The sequence below is a fragment of the Pholis gunnellus genome, assembly GCF_910591455.1.
Source record: "Pholis gunnellus genome assembly, chromosome: 3".
Classification (NCBI taxonomy): Eukaryota; Metazoa; Chordata; class Actinopteri; order Perciformes; family Pholidae; genus Pholis; species Pholis gunnellus.
The window spans coordinates 28,382,253-28,400,176 of record NC_136529.1 but is presented as its reverse complement, the minus strand read 5'-3'; the positions used below and the strand labels follow the sequence as shown (position 1 = coordinate 28,400,176).

Sequence of the window (17,924 nt, the reverse complement as noted above, 5' to 3'; positions counted from 1 at the left end):
GTAAGCATATTGTTTAAAGAGACAGTTCACCCCAAAATTAGAAATATGTATGTTTCCTCCCCCCGAGTGCTATTTCTCAATCTAGATTGTTGTGGTGTGAGTTGTGACTCTATAGCACTCGGCTTGTGATGCTCAAAGCGCCAAAAAATAAATGAATTCAACATTAATCATGACCTACATTAAGCTGAAAGAACCTTAGAGCCAATGTCTCCAACACTCAGCAACTCAAAACAATCTAGTTGATGAATAGGACTGCAGTTAAACATGTATTTTTGATTTTGGGGTGAACTGTCCCTTTCAAATGTTACGTTACAATGTTGCGTTACGTTACATTAGTGCGTTACAATAATACTACGTGACGTCACTACGTGACGGTACTACGTTATTGCATTACGTTACAACGTGACGTTACTCAAACACAAAATATGATCTTTTGAAGTACTTTTGTTTCCTAAACCAAAGCAATCGTTTCACAACGTTATCAAAGGACAGAGGACGTCGTATGCTGTACAGATTGTAAGTCTTCTAAGGTACATTTGTGATATTGGTCAATACAAATACAATTAAAAAGAACTAATTGTCGTGGGGCATGGTGGAGGACTCAAGCGCAGACCAGGCAGAGTAGTGTGAAAAGAGTAATTTTAATGAACAAAATAATCCAAAAACAGACCATACAGGAATCGGCAGGGGATCCACAGAGCAGACAAGAGACGAGGGAGGAAACTCCAGCAGGACAGGGAAGACAGACGGGAAACCCGGGAACAGGACAAGCCGAACGGGCGGGTAGACAATACAAGAACCTGGCAAGGAGTGACTGAGGGGCAGGAGCTTATGTAGGGGGAAGAACAGGTGAGAGGAGTTGTGCTGATGAGGGGGAAGTGCTTGATTACTGATCAGCGGCAGGTGAAGGGAATTAGGCTGAGGGAGTGACTGACAGAGTGAGGAAGGTAGACAAACACAGAACACAGAGGCAAAGCCTAATCATGACACTAATCCTGTGACATTGTGCGTTTCTGCAAGTTTGATAGTGAGATTAAATATATTCATGAAACATAATTTTGTTTCAGAAACGTCGATATTCAACGTATACCGTTGTTTGCAGAAACGTACGGTGACAACATTTCTTTGTGCCGACTGGGTTGAAACGTTGCTCGTACGGATGAAAATCTGTGTTGAGGTTTACTAATCTTTGATATTACTAAAAATCATAGAACAACCCTGAAATGAATAGTGAGTCAAATAAAGCTATTTGTGTGTTTCCTGTCGGTTTGACCCGGCACAGTTCAGGACGATTTGGAACAGCAGCTGAAAGAAGAAGAAACGAGCGGATTTCTTTGTTTGCAGCTCGTTTACAGCTTGTTTTGGTGAATTGTCTCTTTCGGAGCAGAATAATTGTCCCCGGGTTGCTTCTCGTCAGTTTCTTCTCCTGACTTCAGCTCCACGTCATCTGCTCTGAGTTAAGACTGTGTGTGTGTGAATGTAATCCTGTTCACCAGGTGTCTCACTGTTGAACAGCGCTTTGAACAAACCAGAAGAGGATTTTGTGCATCGGGAGGTCGGCTTGTGTGTGAACGGTACTGCGTGACCGTGTGTGTGTCGCCAGCTGGTTAAAGTCAAAAGTTTAGAGGTGCTGGAAGGCTAGTGAATCTCTAAGTCATGTTCAGGTTTTACTGTTCGATACTCACAGAGAAGCTCTTCTCAGGTTTGTTCTTTGGAGTCCTCAGTGGAAAGTAACCGAGTACAATTACTCAAGTACACATTTGAGGTTAATTCACATGAATAAGTCCTGAGGGCAGTATTTATTTAAAAATAAGAGTTTACTTTCCTCTCTTGTTAATCATCTCACGACCCCTCAGATTAATCTGGTGACCTTTCGGAGGGCCCGACCCCTATGTTGGGACCCACTGGACTAAACTCGAGCAGCACGCTGCTCTAACGACACGTGGAACAACATATCACGGACATTTTGCTGCACAAGTACTTAAGTTTTGTTGATAATACTTCTGGACATTTACATATTTAAATGCAGTATTTTTACAGAACTGTATCTGTACTTTGACTTCAGTAAAGGACTTGAATACTTCTTCCTCCGCTGCTTTCTTGTGTTGTCCGTTCTTTCTCTGTTTTCACTGTTTATTTCTGTTATTGTCACAGTTTTTCACCAGTTATTTAACACAAACTGAGCGCCCCGCTTCTTTGAAACGACTTGTTTTTCTTCTCACTGCAGCACTCGAACCGTTCGGAGCTCTTGAACCCCCTCATTGTGCCCCGCTCTGCCCCGCTCTCTGACAGAAGTTCTGCTCCCCGTCTTGTGGCTTTTTTTTTTCTGGGACTCTGGTAATTGACTTGAAACCGAACCCAGAGCCGGCGAGCGTGCTGCTTTATTTACTGCTCGCACCAGATGCTCTTCCAGTGCCCCCTTTAGGCTAATATAAGCCAGGGCCTCCTCGTGGAACAAATTGAGAACATCCAGTCCGCGGCGAGGAGTTTACAGGTTGCAGGTGGGGGCCAAACAATGTGACACGGATCACAGCGAGAGCCTGTTTATTGGTTTCTTCATCGGAGGTGGCTGTGAGAATGAGTCAACGCCGGTTCGGGGGCCAAGGCTCCTCTGACACAGAAAGAGAGAGAGCCGCTGAGACTGTGGCTCCAACATGGAAACTGTGACGAGTTCGGAAACGCTCGGTGAGCTGTAAACCTCCGCGTGGTGACCCTCGCCGCGAGCGTCAGCGCGTTGTTGTCATGAAGGAATACGCCGGTTGTTGTATCTACGTTGTGATTGGCTGGTTTCCTGGAACACGTCTGTGTTGTTGTTGTTGTTGTTGTTGTGTGTCAGAGCGACTTTATTTAGTTGTTCACATGGCAAAAGATATTATAAAACAAACTATATAGATTCATATTAAGACATTTTAGAAAAATTCTGAAGTTCAAAGCGAACGCAAACCAGCAGAAAAAGAGAGAGAGAATATGTTTGATGACATTTTATATCCAGAACGATATCAGGAACTACAAGCACATATTCATCGAACTGTGGAAACGCTGGACATAACGCTTGAAATTCAGTCATTTTGGACCCAAATTAAGACTTTTTCCTTTAAAATAAATATAATTTTTGTTCATTTTCTTTGTGCTACAAGACAGAAAGTCTTTTGAAGTTTTAAGAATAAGAACGTAATGTTAATAATGTTTGGAGACACATTTGTCAAGTCGATGATGTCAACAAGGCTGAAGTGAATATTTAGTTTGTCACCTTCTACTGTTGAGTTCCGTCCTCTTATGAATACACAGGAACGTTGTGATGTGACTGTAAACCAGAGATGACGCTGCTATGAACAGACTCGTGTCCTCGTCCTTTCCTGTTTCCTCCTCTGACGAAACAAAAGCCTCGTGTGTCGAGTGTAATTGATCAAATTCAGTTCGGTCCTGTTTCACTTTTGAAGGAGGCAGACTATTAAAAAAAGAACAAAATGTGACGATTAAAGACGAAAGGTTGATGCATGAAGACCATCATCAGGGCAACAAGTAGTTTCGATGCTTCCAGGTATTCATATGTGTTGATGGTGTATTGGATGAGCAGTTCCTTCACAAAACAACGGTCTTGTACTTTTGAATCAACGGTTTTATGGTCACGATTCATCTCGCCTGTCACGGGAGGTCAAGATGAGGACCCAATAGCAAGACCACAGGAGACAGAGTCTGGCAAAACAGATTTTATTTCACCAGTATTTAAAGGAGGCTGTGTGGAGCCCGTGGTCCGACACAGGTAGCCAAATCGACGATGTGTGTCCCGTGGTTCGACACCGGAGGCCAGGCAGAACAGCGAATATTCTACAATGTAGTGGAGAGGAAGGAAGTTAGTCCAGGGAAACATCAACAGATAAATCACGGAACAGAGGTGAGACTACCGAGGCAGAAGACGAAACGGACTGACAACCCAGGCCTGCAGGGCCAGGGTTGATAAGCAGCCAGGCGGTGATCAGTGGAATCAGGATCAGCTGGTAACGATCCAGATTGTCCGCAGCTGGGTGCCAATCAGGGGTGTGGCCATGGAAATTGTCTGGAGGCAGGTCCAAGAAAACAAACCCCGAGCACATGACGTACAATAACAAACAGGGGAATGACAGACACATGAGGAGAGGATATTGGGGGAAAACAGAGGTTAACACACAATGGTTCAGACAGGAATCCTGACATCGCCGTCGGTCGGCTTGGTTCCAAACTCTTTAAAGAAGGATTTTCTGAAACGTGGAGTGAATGAAACGGGAAATTCACCGTTCAAAAGGTGGGCGGTCGCCGTTGATCTCTATGAAGTTTGAGTCATTAGCAGAGCGCAAGTAAAGGGGCGGTCAGGTGGTCGACAAAAACCTTCTGATTCATCCTCTGGGGACCATGAATGTCAACACATGACCAACCCCGTCTCCTACAAAGTGACGCTCCCAGACACCCAAGCTGCATTCTCAAGTACATTTCAGGGGGAAACGTTATTTTCTCCGGTTACAATTTAAAACAGTTTTGAAAATGTAAATCGAAACAAAAACAAAAATAGAAAGTACAAATATACTTCTTTAGGTTTAGGCAACAAACCTGCTCGGATAGTTTTAGTAAAACACGTCATGGTTTGGCTTAAAATGAAATTAAAGCAACTCGTCCCTACGTGGACGTCCGTGGACTCATGTGTGATCCGTCAAAAACAAACGTAACCAAAGAACAAATTCCCCTAAAATGTACTTCACAGGTTTTTTACAGTTTCCAGATTAATTATTCATGTTTCAAGCCGGAAACAAAAGTGCACACTCCTTTAAAAAAGTACTTTATTGGTGCTGAACACGTTCTTTGTGAATATAGTCGATTTGTTTCCACTTTGTTTCAGTTCCTGTTTAGACATCAGAGGGTTGAAAGACTGTCCCGACATTCTGCATTAAAATTGCAGCTTTCAGTCGTAAGCCGCCGGGAGTGTCAAGTGGCCGGTACGCTGAGAGGCTTGATCCCGAGAGAAAGAGCTCCTTCTCTCGGGCCGGAGAGGCCTCGCTTTTCCACCTGAGCCACAGGTGTTTGCTTAACGTGCCTGCGGTTTGAGCGGCTGCAGCTCGAGTCATTTAGCTTCACCCTGGAAATGTTGACTTTTAAGTTCTCCTCCTGCCTGAAGCCGGCCAGCCCGGGGGGGGGAGAAAAAACCCACTCTGGCTCCTGATAAACGGTGTGTGTAAACATGTCCCTGTGTGTGTGTGTGTGTGTGTGTGTTTTACGATGATGATGATGATGATGGCGGTGGTGATGATTGTAGCCTATCACCTTCCATAGCCTCCCCCCTTCCTTTTCCTTTGACGCACGGTGGAAATGTGTGGATGTGGAAACGGCTGCAGGCAGGCGGAGCTCGGTAACGTGATGAGGAGGAACCGCAGCGTGTTGCAGGTGTTTCTGTGTTTTCTCAGAGGATAAGTGAGGTGAAGCACACGGCTGCTCTCTGCCTGAGTAAAGAAAGGCTGAGGTTGTCATTTAAAGGAACAGTTTGACCGTTTTCTTTCAGGGAGATGACGAGCACTCAGTCTTTACAGTAAATATGAGGCTACACCACCTGCAGCGGGTTAGCTTAGCTTAGCATAAAGACTGTAAGCTGTCCAAAGTTAACAAAATCCAAATTTCCGGGAAATATCGCGAAAAAATGCAGAAAACTATTGATAAAATATAAAATGCAATTAAGTGCAATGGAACCAGACTTAATGAATAAGTTCAGACGTACGAGAAGACTGTAACCTTCCTCACATGAACACATGAAGCAAACAGAAATGTCACATCTCCATCATTTGAGCTCTTTACCTCCTCTCCTTTTGTCTTCTTCCTCTTCTGCAGGTGGAGAATTACCTCCACCAGCTGCTTATCTCCATCAACCGGTGAACTCGTATAAACATTTTCATTTGCAAATTTTCTGGAAATTCTGCTCAAATCCGTGCAACATTTGAATGTAAACATGGCTAAAGAGCTACAACGCTAGCACGGCTAATAAACAGTTTCTGTTCTTCTTCAGCTGTCTTTTTCATCCTCTCTCCCTCTTCTTCACCTCACCTGTCCCCCCCCCCCCTCCCTCCATATCTGCCCCTTCAGCACATGGCCTTTCTGTTACCTGGCATGCCAATGCGCCCCGTTTATTTTCACGGGGATACATTTTCTGGCGATCTCTGCCAGAGACAATATTATGCTGGAAATATACAGGTATTAACTGTTAAGGTTTCAGATGGTCAAATAAACCGATGTGGGGGGGGGGGGGGGCCTCTGGCACAGCCCAACAGAGAGGAGATTGTGTGTGAACATGCCTTACTGCTAATGAAACACACGAAGGTGGGGGGGGGGGGGGGGGGGGGGGGGGGCGCTGCTCAATCACTAATAATTACTCCTCCCTCCATCCCTCCATCCCTCCATCCATCCATCCATCCATTCATGTCTTTCTCGCTCCCGGTCCAGGTGATTTCCAGCCACCTCTCTCATTCATCTTCCTGCCTTTGATTTCAACGTGACGTTCAGTTCACGCTCATTTCCTCTCAGCCTCTCGCTCCGCTGCTGCCGAGGCCGTGAAGGCCGGCCTTTCATACGCCACTAAACAGTCTCTTATGCTCTGACCTTTAGCAGGCTGGGGGGGGGGGGGGGGGGGGGGGGGTGAACGGCGCTCAGCAGGGGCGTAAATGATGATGGATCTGTTCTGGCTGAACTTCGGGGGTTGAGTTACGCAGGACCGGCTGCGGTCGACGTCCCGGCTGCGTGTGTCGGCTCTCGGGGTCTGACTGCAGAGCTGCTGCTGCTGAATGAGTCTCCGGGGGTTCAGCAGTGAGACGGGGTTTAAGTGTCGGGCTGTTAATTAAGAGGTCATTACTACCTTGGTTTTAGTATCACTTCTTACACACTTTACAGTTTTACTCTTTAATCGTTGTTGTTGTATTTTACTTTTTCTATTTTATTTTACTTTTTTACCTCACTGTTATTGCTCTTGTGTATTTTTTTTACACTTCATAATTGTCATTCTATTGTTCATACATGTTTATATTTGTATTCTATTGTTTTTTTTGGATGAGATCCGCCCTGAGATGCTGAAGGCGCTGGACACTGTTGGGCTGTCTTGGCTGACACGCCTCTTCAGTGTCGCATGGGGGTCGGGATCAGTGCCCATGGACTGGCAGACCGGGGTGGTGGTTCCCATTTTCAAAAAGGGGGACCGGAGAGTGTGCTCGAATTATCGGGGCATCACACTACTCAGCCTCCCGGGGAAAGCTTATGCCAGGGTGCTGGAAAGGAGGCTCCGACCGTTTGTCGAACCTCGGATTCAAGAGGAGCAGTGCGGATTCCGTCCCGGCCGTGGAACAGTGGACCAGCTCTTCACCCTCGCAAGACTACTGGAGGGGTTCTGGGAGTTTGCCCAACCGGTCTACATGTGTTTTGTGGACTTGGAGAAGGCTTTCGACCGGGTCCCTCGGGGGTTCTTGTGGGGGGTGCTGCGGGAGTATGGGGTGCCGGACCCGTTACAACGGGCGATCCGGTCTCTGTACGACTGCAGTAGGAGCTGTGTCCGCATTCTCGGCAATAAGTCAGACACGTTCCCGGTGGGTGTTGGCCTCCGCCAGGGCTGCCCTTTGTCACCGGTCCTGTTCGTGACTTTCATGGACAGGATTTCTAGGCGCAGCCGGGCGGTGGAGAACGTCAGGTTCGGGGGTCTCGGGATCACCTCTCTGCTATATGCAGACGATGTGGTCCTGTTGGCCTCCTCGGATCTTGACCTCCAGCATTCATTGGGGCGGTTTGCAGCCGAGTGTGAAGCGGCGGGGATGAGAGTTAGCACCTCCAAATCCGAGGCCATGGGGCTCTGCCGGAAACCGGTGGATTGCTCCCTCCAGGTGGGGACGGAGTGCCGACCTCAAGTGAAGGAGTTTAAGTATCTCGGGGTCTTGTTCACGAGTGAGGGTAAGATGGAGCGGGAGATCGACAGGCGGATCGGTGCGGCTGCAGCAGTAAAGCAGGCGCTGCACCGGACCGTCTTGGTGAAGAGATAGCTGAGCCGGAAGGCAAAGCTCTCAATTTACTGGTCGGTCTACGTTCCTACCCTCACCTATGGTCACGAACTCTGGGTCGTGACCGAAAGGACAAGGTCGCGGGTACAAGCGGCCGAAATGAGTTTCCTCCGTAGGGTGGCCGGGCTCAGCCTTAGAGATAGGGTAAGGAGCTCGGACATCAGGAGGGAACTTGGAGTCGAGCCGCTACTCCTTCGCATCGAAAGGAGTCAGCTGAGGTGGTTCGGGCATCTGATTAGGATGCCTCCTGGACGCCTCCCACTGGAGGTTTTCCGGGCACGTCCAACTGGGAAGAGACCCCGGGGAAGACCCAGAACACGCTGGAGGGATTATATCTCCCAGCTGGCCTGGGAACGCCTCGGGATCCCCCAGTATGAGCTGGAACATGTTGCGGGCGAGAGGGAAGTCTGGGTCAGCCTGCTTGGCTGCTGCCACCGCGACCCGACCCCGGATAAGCGGAGGAAAATGGATGGATGGATGTTTTTTTTCGAATAAAGTTTTATCTTATCTAAAGTAAACTATTCATTTAAACCTTTACATGTACGTATAGTGAAGCACACCACCAGTACTACTGCTTGAATGCCATTGTAGTACTACTACTACTACTACAACTACTACTAGTGGTACAGCTCATATTATGGCTACTGCAATGATGCTGCTTGAGTTCATATTTCTGTCATGAATACTTCTACTTCTGAAAGTACTACAATGAATACTGCTGTGTGGATCACAAGTATACAAGCATGCAGCCTGCAAACCTGATTTATAAGTACAATTTGTTTACGCACAATATTTTATAAAATATGAATTAATAATAAGAACCGTTACAACTTTACTCAATAATGAGCACTTTCACTGTTGGTACTTGGAAGTTTTGGAGGCAAAACTTTTGTACTTTGTGAATGCACGAGTTGTACTTGCAACAGAATACATATACACTGTGGTATTGAGTACGAGTTCAATGCCTGTATATGATGAAGTACACAACTTAATTAAATGCAAACACTTACATGTTTTATAACATTAGATTATCTACAAATCCAACTCTACTGATGTGGCACCACGTGAGTCTATCTGCTTCTTCATCACATCAAATACATTTAATAAATGCTGGTATCATTTGTCAAAATATATATATATATTTATATATATATATATATATACGCACATGCAGCTGTGAATGTAAGAGCGGAGCGCCATCTACAGGCAGAGATGTGTCATTAAAATGAGTTTGTGTCTCATGACTGCTGGTCATCACTGCCACAGTTCTCCTGCTACTTAAATACAAACTGAGAACACATCTCATCCATTAACTGATCTTCAAACACAAGCTGCCCATCAATATATAAAGTAATTCAAATGAGCTTCACCAGCTGCAACATTATTGTATCAATAATCATATTACAATAAAATAATTCATATCATGGTCTGGGTGAATACTCGATTCTGATTGGCTGCATGGTGTCCAATCAGTGGCGGCTGGTCAATAGAGGGCGCCGCACCCCCCCCCCCCCCGAGCTACGAATAATAATACAAAATAAAAAAATAAACTGTACAAATAGTCAATATTTGTGTTTTTGAAATATGGAATCACCCTAAATGTGTAAAATATGATATCTGCGGTAAATATATGATTTTCCTGCACGACCTCTTTTTTTTGCATTAAATCATTCTGGGATGTTTGCTGAAATTGATTGGATGTGGCAAAGCCCTCCCGAGAACATTCTCCACCAGCCGCCCCTGCTTATATATACACATACACGGAGCACGGTGGGTCTCTTCCATCCTGCCTTTAGGATCGGAGTTAAATGGAGATCAGCTGTGGTGACTGGTGACGACTCCTCTGTTGTGACAATAAACATTATGAATAAAAGTGTCATTCGGAGGAATTATGACATAAAGTTATTAAAAATGGTATTTTCAGGAGAATCTTTAATGAACTTGAATTATACAGATGGTAACATTCATGACTCAGATATTTAAATCATGTTCAGTTGAACACACTTTGATCAGCAGAGGGCGCTACAGCACCAGAGGAAAAGTCCTCTCCTCATAATACATCACATTAGAAAGACCTCCAGACTAAAGTTCACCTGCTGAAGTTTAAGGTTTTAAAGATTAACACAGTGATGCAGTAAATTACATTTAGTCTGAGACGTCCACCTTAAAACAGAGACGTCCACCTTAAATCAGCGGACGAACATCATGAAAACAAGAGGACAACATGAAGCCTCTGGTCTCGGCTGTCGAGGACTAGAACGGCTAAACAAAGCAGAACATGAGCAACTAAGTGATACATTTATATATGAAAAGGTAGAGAACAGAAACAAACAGCTGATTGTCAAACTAAATAACAACAAAAGAATGAAAACAATAATAAAACAATAACTGAAATAATAAAGATATATTTAGAAGAATGAGACATCAGGAGGACAGGTGCAGCTTTAAGGCTTTAAAACAAACATCATGAATATATTTATGATCTTTATCTCTAACTGCTCTGTTCCACTGTCACACACACCTTCATTGGTAACATATTCAGTTTATCACGAGTGCTAATGTATGGAAACATCCTCTCAGTGAAAGTGTGTGTGAAGGTGTGTATGTGTGTGTTAGTATCAGGATCAGAGAACGACAGCTTTCCTCTGTTCCAGTCCAGATTCACTCTGATCCTCTGGAGCTTCTTCTGCACTAAGAGAACAGTGGATGGAGCTGATGGTGACCATGCTGAGTATTTATCATTATAGAACAATATTCTCCATAATCCAGATCGTATGTCTCCCTTCCTCTGGACAGACTCTGCTGACACACCCAGTGCCCAGAATGTACTGTCTCCAACCTGGACATCCCAGCTGTGAGTCCCTGAGTTAAATCCCTCAGAGCCCAGAACAGACCAGCGTTCATCAATCCTCTCTGGATTATCAGGAAGCTTCTGTCTCTCTCCTCGTCTCACACTGGTCAGATCTTCAGACAGGATGAGTTCTGGAGAAGCAGTGTTTGGGTCCAGAATCACAGGAGTGTAGGAGACCATGTCCTTCATCTTGTTCCAGATGTTGAAGGCCAGGTTGCCCAGGTGTTTGGCCTCGTCTATCAGAGCTCCTGAGAGCAGCTGTGGATCCTCCAGCAGGGGGCGCTGCTGGACTCTTTCCACTGCAGCCTTGTAGTTGTTCAGGAATGAGACGTCTTCAGCTCTCAGCTCGTCCTCTGTGGCTCTGACTGTGTCTGAAAGAGCTGCTATCTCTCTGCTCAGAGCCTCCATCTTCTCCTTCATCACCTGACTCTTCTGCTCCTCTTCCTCCCTCAGTGCAGCCATCCTGGCCTCCTCTTCCTCCTCTAGAAACTGGTGAAGCTTCTTAAACTGCTCCTTAATCTGCCTCTCTGTGCGTCGGGCCTGGACCTTCATGTGTTCTGCTGTTTGATCAGACTTCACTTTAACTTCTTCATAAACCTTTAACTTCTCCTTTAAGGGCTCCAGAGCTTCCTGAAGGATCTTCTTGTGTTGTGGAGCAGCTTCATCGATGGGTCTGAATCTGTGGTCGCTGTGTTTCTCTGAAACGCTGCAGATGACACACACTGGCTGCTGATGGTCCAGACAGAAGAGTTTGAGTTTCTCAGAGTGCAGACTGCAGAGAGGCTCTGAAGCTCTCTGATCTCTGTCCAGTTTGAAGGACTCACACAGGTTCTTTAACACCAGGTTACAAGGTGGATTTGACCTTGAAGATCTTCTCTGACAAACTGGACACTCCTGAGTTGGTTTCTCTCTCCACCAGCTCTTCAGACAGTCTTTACAGAAGCTGTGGCTACATGACAGAAGAACAGGATCTCTAAAGACTTCATGACAGACCGGACAGCAGAGATCCTCCTCTGGTCTGGAAGCCATTTAGTCTCTGAGTGAAGCTGAAAACACAGCAGACAGCACGTTAAAACAGGAAGTCAGTTTCCCTGCTGCGTAAAGTTGCCTCAGTTACTTTCACTTTGTGTTCTAAGTATTTTCTCAGTCAGCAGCAGGTAGAACTACATCAGTACTGCAGTACTCTAGTACTTCTACCTGTAACTGTCCTCAGTTGAAGTCACAGCTTTGTAATGAAGGTAAATCTTACCGTCTGTCTGTCGGTGAGTCTCTTCTCATTGAGAACTGAACAGGAACAAACTGTTTCCTGTTCGTCTCAGATGATGTCATGTAAGGGGCGGAGCTCTGTCAGCCCTCTGAGAACAAATTATAAATATGATCAATAAGCAGAACTGAAAGTAGATTGAAGTTCTTGAAGATTCCTTCATCGCTTCAAGCCCCCCCCCCCCTCGGCTGCAGCAGAAGCTGACGTGTGACGTCAGTCGGCCAACTGAACAGTTTTGGAAAGAAAGCAACAAAAAAAACACACAACCTGCAGATTAGTGCTGAACACAAACACACCGACACGGGAACGAGTAAGAAGAGATCCAGAGAGAACTAGAAGGACTCCCTCTGCTCGGAGAGCGCAGACGATGGTTTGATGGAATGTGTCACGTGACAGCATGTTTGTATGCAGACTTTATAAAAAGCTTCTTCTGTGAGAAGCTGCTTCACTCGAGGTGTGAAGGAGAGAAACCACGAGTTCACCCTTTCTACCACTAGACGGCAGTATACGTGTATTTAAACATTATATTTATCTAGGTTATTGATACAGATGTATTGAATGCTGATTATTTCATCTGATATTTGGTGTTTATGGTTAATGTGCATTAGTTGTATACATCATGTATTTACTTCATATGTTTGTGTCATTTAAGAACTAAACATTCCTTCATGGAAGAGTGAGCATGTGTTGATCACGAGGCAATAAATAATGAAAAAGAGATGTTTGTTTTATTCTTATTAAACATTATATATAATTTAAGCACCTCATTGATTTATTTGTTACACTTAAATCCTGAATTAAATGGTTGAACAGAAGAGGTCAAAGGTCAAGATGAGAAGATATAATGTTGGTCAAATGCTGTGGTCCAAATTAAATGACTTCAGTTTTATTTCCATTGAGATACAGAAAGATGGAAAAGTTTGAATATTTACAATTTATTTTCCTAATCTCACAAAACAAGAGCAAAACTAGATGACTTGGTTCTCTTTTCCTCTTTGCTGCCATGTTGCCGGTCTCGTGACCCCTCAGGTTGCAACAGACTACCAGCATGTTGCATGTTGGACACACCAGCATGGCACTGTCTCGTAAAATCAAACCCATAGATAAGCATGGGGAGCACGATTTTAAACAATTGTTTGAAAAAATAAAACACACACTATGTAATTTAAATCAAATGACGGCCATTTTCTGTTCCTCGTGTGTGTATTGGGGGGGGGGGGGGGTGATGGTAAAGCTGCATGCAGATCTTTTTGTGTTTGAGTCACCTCAGCATGCTGTGCGTAGGTACATGTGATTTGGCAGTAGTTTAGTCATTATTTGCCTCCATATTCTGTGACAAATTCCTCTATTTCCGCCTAACTCCACACTGACTTCCCTGATGGTGCAGTTTAGTTTCTTCTGCTGTTCGGTTGTTTTGATTCATGCAGTCTTTTAAGACATGCATTGTCAATTAAATGTATGTTTTCTGTAGCAGTCTCTATTTCCAGTTTATTTTGGGTCTATTGTGGGTTTATTTGGCAATTTACACGTTTGCAATGTCATCCTCAGAGCTTTAACTTCGCTGAAAGGAGGCAACAGACGCCTTCCGCCAGATGACGTCAAAGACTTTGCTCCTGCGTAAGTAACTGTATAATTGAATGAAAACAATTTTAAGTCACCCAGAGGTCGTAGGTCGTGTTCAAACTTACAAATTGGCATGTTTCCCAGATCTTCTCCTTTTTTTTTTTAACGGTGCTAAATTCAATATTTGAACAGCAACTTCATTCTCTGCTCAGGTAGATATTACTCGACTGTATCTTTACATAGATTGTAGTTCTATGATGCATTAGCTCTGAATGTAGCATAGCAAACCTTTTCAATGCCACTAGCTTTTAGACTGCATGTCTGCTATATGTTGCACTGAGGGTTCATGAGATTTGGTATCTGCTTGTGATTACAGATGCCGTCAGAAAGAATCATTTTACCTGCGAAGCCACAGACGATGACATTCTGAAACACTCAATGAGGTGGTTGAACCTGGCAGCAGACCGGGGAAGCTCCAGGCGGCGTGCCACTCTCAACATCCCCCCCACTGAACAAACCTAAGTGTGTGTGTTAGTGTACATAAAAATCCTTGTAAATGGATGTCTTTTAATAAAAAAACTGTTTCTGATATATATGGTTACATTTCTTTCTTTCTGTTGTGGAAATGTATCATATCGTTCTTTTAGGTATAACTTGTATCACTTAAACCTGCATATATGTAGATGAGGCCAACCAGGCTCATTTAAAACCTAACGATAAATGAGTTCATCGGTATTTTAGCATTTCTGACTTGCTGTAGTGTTATTTCACCACCTAACCCTCTTCCCACGAAAAGGCTGGAACCGGCCTTGGTGTGTGCAGCGGCAGACAGAGGAGGACGACGTCTGTGAAGGGAGGAGACGAGATAACGTGCAGATACTCTGTTTTTGTCTATTCCTTGTTGTTAGACCTCCGAACCATCTGTGGGGAAAGAGCTCTATCCATTCAGCTGGATTATCATTAGTGTCTGTTAAATAAATATGTTTTTATATTTTAAGAGTTTTCTCATCTCGATTATTTCTCACCGGGAGGTTAAAAAGATTATTTTCCACGACACTTTCCATTTACACAAAGAATGCGTTCATGTTCTCCAGTGTAATTGTAGATTTTATGTCTGGAATAAATTCAAGATTTTATTAGAGTATTCACACTTTGATAGAGCAATCTAGATGTTGGTCAGCTTGATTTTAGATATTTCTGTAGTTTTTGAGTAAGGGATCCACTTCATGAACGGGTCCAAACCTGACCCGGGCCAAATGAGCCGCATCATGGTGTGAACACACACTGTCCGCCATTAACCGTGGAAAAAAACACCTCTATTTCTGCTCAGTACGTGTTGTGGAAGTCACAGATATCACGGACAGGTCAACGGCTTTCAGGCCGATAAGCCACGCCCCCTCTCCGGCGCGTCCAGCGCGATGCACGCGAATGAACACAAATAGTTCCCGGCGATACCGGCAGCGCGAATGACGCGAAAATAATACAAATCGCGTAAATCAACAGTGGATTCGCTGCGGACACCGGGCGGATCCGCACATCGAACGCATTTTCCACAGTTCAAATACTGCAGGCAGGTAACAGGCAGCCACCAACGGGCGTCAACCATGACATATATGATTCTGAATTATGACTGAAAGTGTCATTCGGAGGAATTATGAAATAAAATTAAAAAGGGTATTTTCATGACAATCTTTAATGAACTTGAATTATACAGACGGTAACATTCACACTTTACAAACATGTCTGTTCAAAACGTCATCACTTCATCATTCCTGTGAAGTTATAATGAATAATTAGATGAATTCTTGACTTGTTTTGTGAAGTCAAAGTGACTTTTGACTTCACATTAGAATCAGTTCATCCTTGAGTCCAAGTGGACGTTTGTGTGAAAGTTGAAGAAGTTCCCTCCAGACGTTCCTGATACATCACATTGATGAGAATGGAGCGGACGAACATCATGAAAACAAGAGGACAACATGAAGCCTCTGGTCTCGGCTGTCGAGGACTAGAACGGCTAAACAAAGCAGAACATGAGCAACTAAGTGATACATTTATATATGAAAAGGTAGAGAATAGAAACAAACAGCTGATTGTCAAACTAAATAACAACAAAAGAATGAAAACAATAATAAAACAATAACTGAAATAATAAAGATATATTTAGAAGAATGAGACATCAGGAGGACAGGTGCAGCTTTAAGGCTTTAAAACAAACATCATGAATATATTTATGATCTTTATCTCTAACTGCTCTGTTCCACTGTCACACACACCTTCATTGGTAACATATTCAGTTTATCAGCAGTGTTAATGTATGGAAACATCCTCTCAGTGAAAGTGTGTGTGAAGGTGTGTATGTGTGTGTTAGTATCAGGATCAGAGAACGACAGCTTTCCTCTGTTCCAGTCCAGATTCACTCTGATCCTCTGGAGCTTCTTCTGCACTTTGAGAACAGTGGCTGGAGCTGATGGTGACCATGCTGTGTATTTATCTTCATAGAACCCTATTCTCCATAATCCAGATCGTATGACTCCCTTCCTCGGGACAGACTCTGCTAACACACCCAGATACCAGAGTGTACTGTCTCCAACCTGGACATCCCAGCTGTGAGTCCCTGAGTTAAATCCCTCAGAGCCCAGAACAGACCTGTAACCATCAATCCTCTCTGGATTATCAGGAAGCTTCTGTTTCTCTCCTTGTCTCACACTGGTCAGATCTTTAGACAGGATGAGTCTTGGATAAGCAGTGTTTGGGTCCAGAATCACAGGAGTGTAGGAGACCATGTCCTTCATCTTGTTCCAGATGTTGAAGGCCAGGTTGCCCAGGTGTTTGGCCTCGTCTATCAGAGCTCCTGAGAGCAGCTGTGGATCCTCCAGCAGGGGGCGCTGCTGGACTCTTTCCACTGCAGCCTTGTAGTTGTTCAGGAATGAGACGTCTTCAGCTCTCAGCTCGTCCTCTGTGGCTCTGACTGTGTCTGAAAGAGCTGCTATCTCTCTGCTCAGAGCCTCCATCTTCTCCTTCATCATCTGACTCTTCTGCTCCTCTTCCTCCCTCAGTGCAGCCATCCTGGCCTCCTCTTCCTCCTCTAGAAACTGGTGAAGCTTCTTAAACTGCTCCTTAATCTGCCTCTCTGTGCGTCGGGCCTGGACCTTCATGTGTTCTGCTGTTTGATCAGACTCCACTTTAACTTCTTCATAAACCTTTAACTTCTCCTTTAAGGGCTCCAGAGTTTCCTGAAGGTTCTTCTTGTGTTGTCGAGCAGCTTCATCGATGGGTCTGAATCTGTGGTCGCTGTGTTTCTCTGAAACGCTGCAGATGACACACACTGGCTGCTGATGGTCCAGACAGAAGAGTTTGAGTTTCTCAGAGTGCAGACTGCAGAGAGGCTCTGAAGCTCTCTGATCTCTCTCCAGTAAGAAGGACTCACACAGGTTCTTTAACGCCAGGTTACAAGGTGGACGTTCCTTTGAAGATCTTCTCTTACAAACTGGACACTCCTGAGTTGGTTTCTCTCTCCACCAGCTCTTCAGACAGTCTTTACAGAAGCTGTGGCTACATGACAGAACAACAGGATCTCTAAAGACTTCATGACAGACCGGACAGCAGAGATCCTCCTCTGATCTGGAAGCCATTTAGTCTCTGAGTGAAGCTGAAAACACAGAAAGTACATCAGTCATGGCTCCCCTCCCTCCTCTACTAACTTCACTGTTTTTAGTCAAACTCACATTCAGTGTGTGGAGCGTCAGCAGCTTGAAGCAGCAGTGTTGTAGTTTTCCTCTTTTCTCTCCTGTAGATGAACTCACTCAGAGGAAGTTGTTAGTTTGTTCTGAAGGTGAATCTGATCGTCTGTTTTCAGTCTGCGTGTCTCTCTTTAGTGAGGAAGAAAGACAAACTGTTTCCTGCTTTGTCTCAGGTGAGTCAGGTGAGGGGTGGAGCTTTGTCACTCCTCCTCTGATGAATGTTGTTGGTTCACATGTAACACTGAGGTGTGTCTCATTCCAAAGTATTGACTCATTGCTGGATACGTGGACTGATAGAGTGCAGCAGGCTGTTGTAATTATTAGCAAGTGCAGCCTCACAGAGCTGCTAGCATGACTGCAGACTTATCAAAACCTCTCTTGTTCTCCGTCTCATATCTCACACATTTTATTTTGAAGCATGTTAAGTTTAGTCAGTAAAATCCCGACTGACT

At 44.6% G+C, this 17,924-nt stretch overlaps 1 protein-coding gene across 1 annotated transcript; it reads right to left on the bottom strand.

Annotated features, from left to right (window-relative positions):
• Positions 1–9,981: 9,981 nt before the first annotated feature.
• Positions 9,982–17,596, bottom strand: LOC306715897 (uncharacterized protein). Its single transcript, XM_079186376.1, has 2 exons — positions 15,981–17,596; positions 9,982–11,936 (listed from the first exon to the last, which is right to left on the bottom strand). Exons 1-2 carry the CDS (start codon positions 17,362–17,364, stop codon positions 10,546–10,548), a joined length of 2,775 nt encoding a protein of 924 aa, XP_079042502.1. The 5' UTR covers positions 17,365–17,596; the 3' UTR covers positions 9,982–10,545.
• Between the last annotated feature and the right edge of the window lie 328 nt (positions 17,597–17,924).

Bases quoted from the DNA above. Each gene is read 5' to 3' on its own strand.
- LOC306715897 (XM_079186376.1), bottom strand. From the start codon at position 17,364: ATGGCTTCCAGATCAGAGGAGGATCTCTGCTGTCCGGTCTGTCATGAA. The intron at 11,937-15,980 runs GTTAGAGATAAA...CACTCAGAGACT, and splicing joins TGTGACAGTGGAACAGAGCA to AAATGGCTTCCAGACCAGAG.